Source organism: Diuraphis noxia, unplaced genomic scaffold (assembly GCF_037042655.1).
Source record: "Diuraphis noxia isolate RWA-SAM2 unplaced genomic scaffold, SU_Dnox_SAM2 contig0001, whole genome shotgun sequence".
NCBI classification, from domain to species: Eukaryota; Metazoa; Arthropoda; class Insecta; order Hemiptera; family Aphididae; genus Diuraphis; species Diuraphis noxia.
The window spans coordinates 18,819,494-18,822,270 of record NW_028301711.1 but is presented as its reverse complement, the minus strand read 5'-3'; the positions used below and the strand labels follow the sequence as shown (position 1 = coordinate 18,822,270).

At 27.9% G+C, this 2,777-nt stretch overlaps 1 protein-coding gene across 1 annotated transcript; it reads left to right on the top strand.

The window, feature by feature from the left end:
* Positions 1 to 634: 634 nt before the first annotated feature.
* LOC149060168 (uncharacterized) lies at positions 635 to 1,462 on the top strand. Its single transcript, XM_089228009.1, has one exon. It carries the CDS (start codon positions 635 to 637, stop codon positions 1,460 to 1,462), a length of 828 nt encoding a protein of 275 aa, XP_089084135.1.
* Positions 1,463 to 2,777: the final 1,315 nt, after the last annotated feature.

Here is a 2,777-nt window from a genome sequence, read left to right as displayed (position 1 = left end):
TGATTATCTCATTTTCGATATCTTTATATTAAGCCGCGTAATTAGATATTATTAGAACTTGTAATAGGAATACCTGTATTTTGTTGAAATAATAAAAATGATAAAAGTGGTTCTTAATATGACCATGTTACTGTACTTAACTATTTTTGCGTGTAATTTTTTATTTAAAAAAAATCTTTTATATGTATATTTTATTTAAAAAATAATGCTAAAAGTGTTCTGTGTTATATGACTATTATATTGAATTCTACTTATATTCATTATACACTATGATTTACAAATAATATGTATGTTAATATAACTATAACCTAATTGATGAGAAGTTAAAAAAAAGTTTAAAGTTTAAAAAGCTTTTTTATGTATATTGTTATAAATTTAGGGATAATACTACTGGAGATATTTTGAATATAGGATATTTTTAATTGGGATATTTGTAACGGGGATATTTTCAACGTAGGATATTTGTGATGGGGATATTTTTAATGGGGGATATTTGTAACGGGGATATTTTTAACAGGGGATATTTTGAACGAGGGATATTTTGATGCATGGGATATTTTGAGGGTGCACCATAATTAACAATGAATTGCCCCCAAAAAATGTTGTTTTTCAATCATAAGACTTTGCCAGCAGTATGTCTGGCAAAATAAATGACACACAAAAAAAATTGTCAGAACTACTAGGTCACACTGTTTTGTTTATACCCTGTCAAGCCCACAGAATAAATACTTTTCTTGAACACAGCTGCAATGCAAGTGTTATAGCTGGAGATTTATTTTTGGTACTCGAACATATGTATGTTTTCTTTTCTTCAAGTACAAAAAGATATACTCATTTGCAAAAAAGTCTGTCTGAAATTGAAAATTCTTTACAGTTAGGTAATTTATCGAAAACAAGGTTGACAGCCCGTGCAGAGACAATAAAAGCTGTATGGGTTTCATTTGACTCAGTTGTAAAAACACTAGAAGAAATGTCTACAGCCCAGTACTTTGACAAAAACACAAGATCTCAAGCTTTAGGAATCGCCAAAAAAATACTCACATTTGACTTTGTAGTATCACTATATTTTATGAAAAACGTGATGTATAAAATGAAAATTTTAACTGAAAGTTTTGAAGCCAAAGATCTCAACATAATTGATGCTGTAATGCTATTAAATAGTTCTACTGGCATTTTCAATGAAATTAACAATGATTCGATAGGCATGGATAATTTGATTGATAGTTCTATTAATTATGCACATCAATTAAACATTAATCCTGAATCTGATTTCAACAAAATACACAGGAGAAGACTATTGCCAAAAAGATTAGATTCTAATCCAAGTTCACAGGCAATATTTGATTTAAAAACTTTCTACAGATCTGAATTTAAAAAAGTTTTAGATACTCTGACAACATTAACTTCCGAACACTTAAAAAAATGCATTGCTACTGTTGAACCATTATTTAATATTTTATAAGTGCCTTTGAGTTATAAACATTCAGCAGAAGACTTTGAAAAGATAATAAATTTATTCCCTCCAGGATGTTCTGTATCCAATATTAAGGATTTTGATGCAGTTTATTCTGAATATCTTGTGCTAGCTCACCGTTTCAAGGACGCTAAAAACGTTTTGGATATCATAAATGTATCAGAAATGTATAAAAATATTTTGCCTAATATGAACAAGATATTAAGATTAATGTTTACAGCCCCTGTAAGTACAGCCTCCAATGAACGAGCGTTCAGTAAACTAAAACTAATAAAAAACTTTTTACGATCTACCATGAATGCTGACCGTCTTCAAAATTTAATGTTACTTAATACTAACAAGGATATTTTAGATACAATTGATACCAGGGTGCTCGTGAAGAAGTGGTCCCATTTGAAACATCGTAGAATAGAAGTATAAGAAACTAATCAAAAATTGTAAATGTTATTATAAAAAAATATATTGAAAATATAATGTTTAATGATATAATTTATAGTTGTTTTTATTTATTTTTATTTTATAAGTTTTTGAAAAAGACGCCAATTTGTATACTTCGAATCGGCGAATTTTTAATTCCACCCCCCTATAAATTTTTGGTAGCGCCGGCCCTGGGAATGCACTTATATTGTCCAAAGGGCCAAAACGATCATAATCATCAGCAATTTCTGTTAAAACTAAAATAGCTAGTTAAAGGCGTCAAAAATCTGTAGGTACCTACACGATGTCACGATCGTCAAAATAATATTACACACGTTTACTACACGTATGGTCAATTCGTAATATAATTTATTTATAAGTGTTTTTTTTTTTTTTTTTTTATTAAACCAAAATGTGATATAAATATATTATTATACGAATGGAAATATTATGATGTGCTTTTATAAATACATTTAGTTAAATCGATTGAAAAAAAATGTTTATTAGCAGTTACTTTACGTTAAACAAAAAACGGATAAATATTTCCATTTATTATAATAATAATTTATATGGTCGCCGCTGCGGAAAACGAATTCATGACAATGTCAAAACTCACCGTGATTAGCGAACGGATGTCTTACATTAATTTTAGTTGCATCATTATCCTAGTTACACTCTATTCTAATTATTATGGTAATAAAATAATTAATAATTTTTTGAATTGGTTTTTCCTTTAAAATAATTATTGTAGGTAATATTTGTAACATTTACAAGCAATATTCCAAGATACTAAAACATAAGTTATATAATATGCACATTAACATGCATAGGTATTAAGAGGGAATTTTTTAAATTGTATATGTACAAAAATGTATTATTTTCCAAG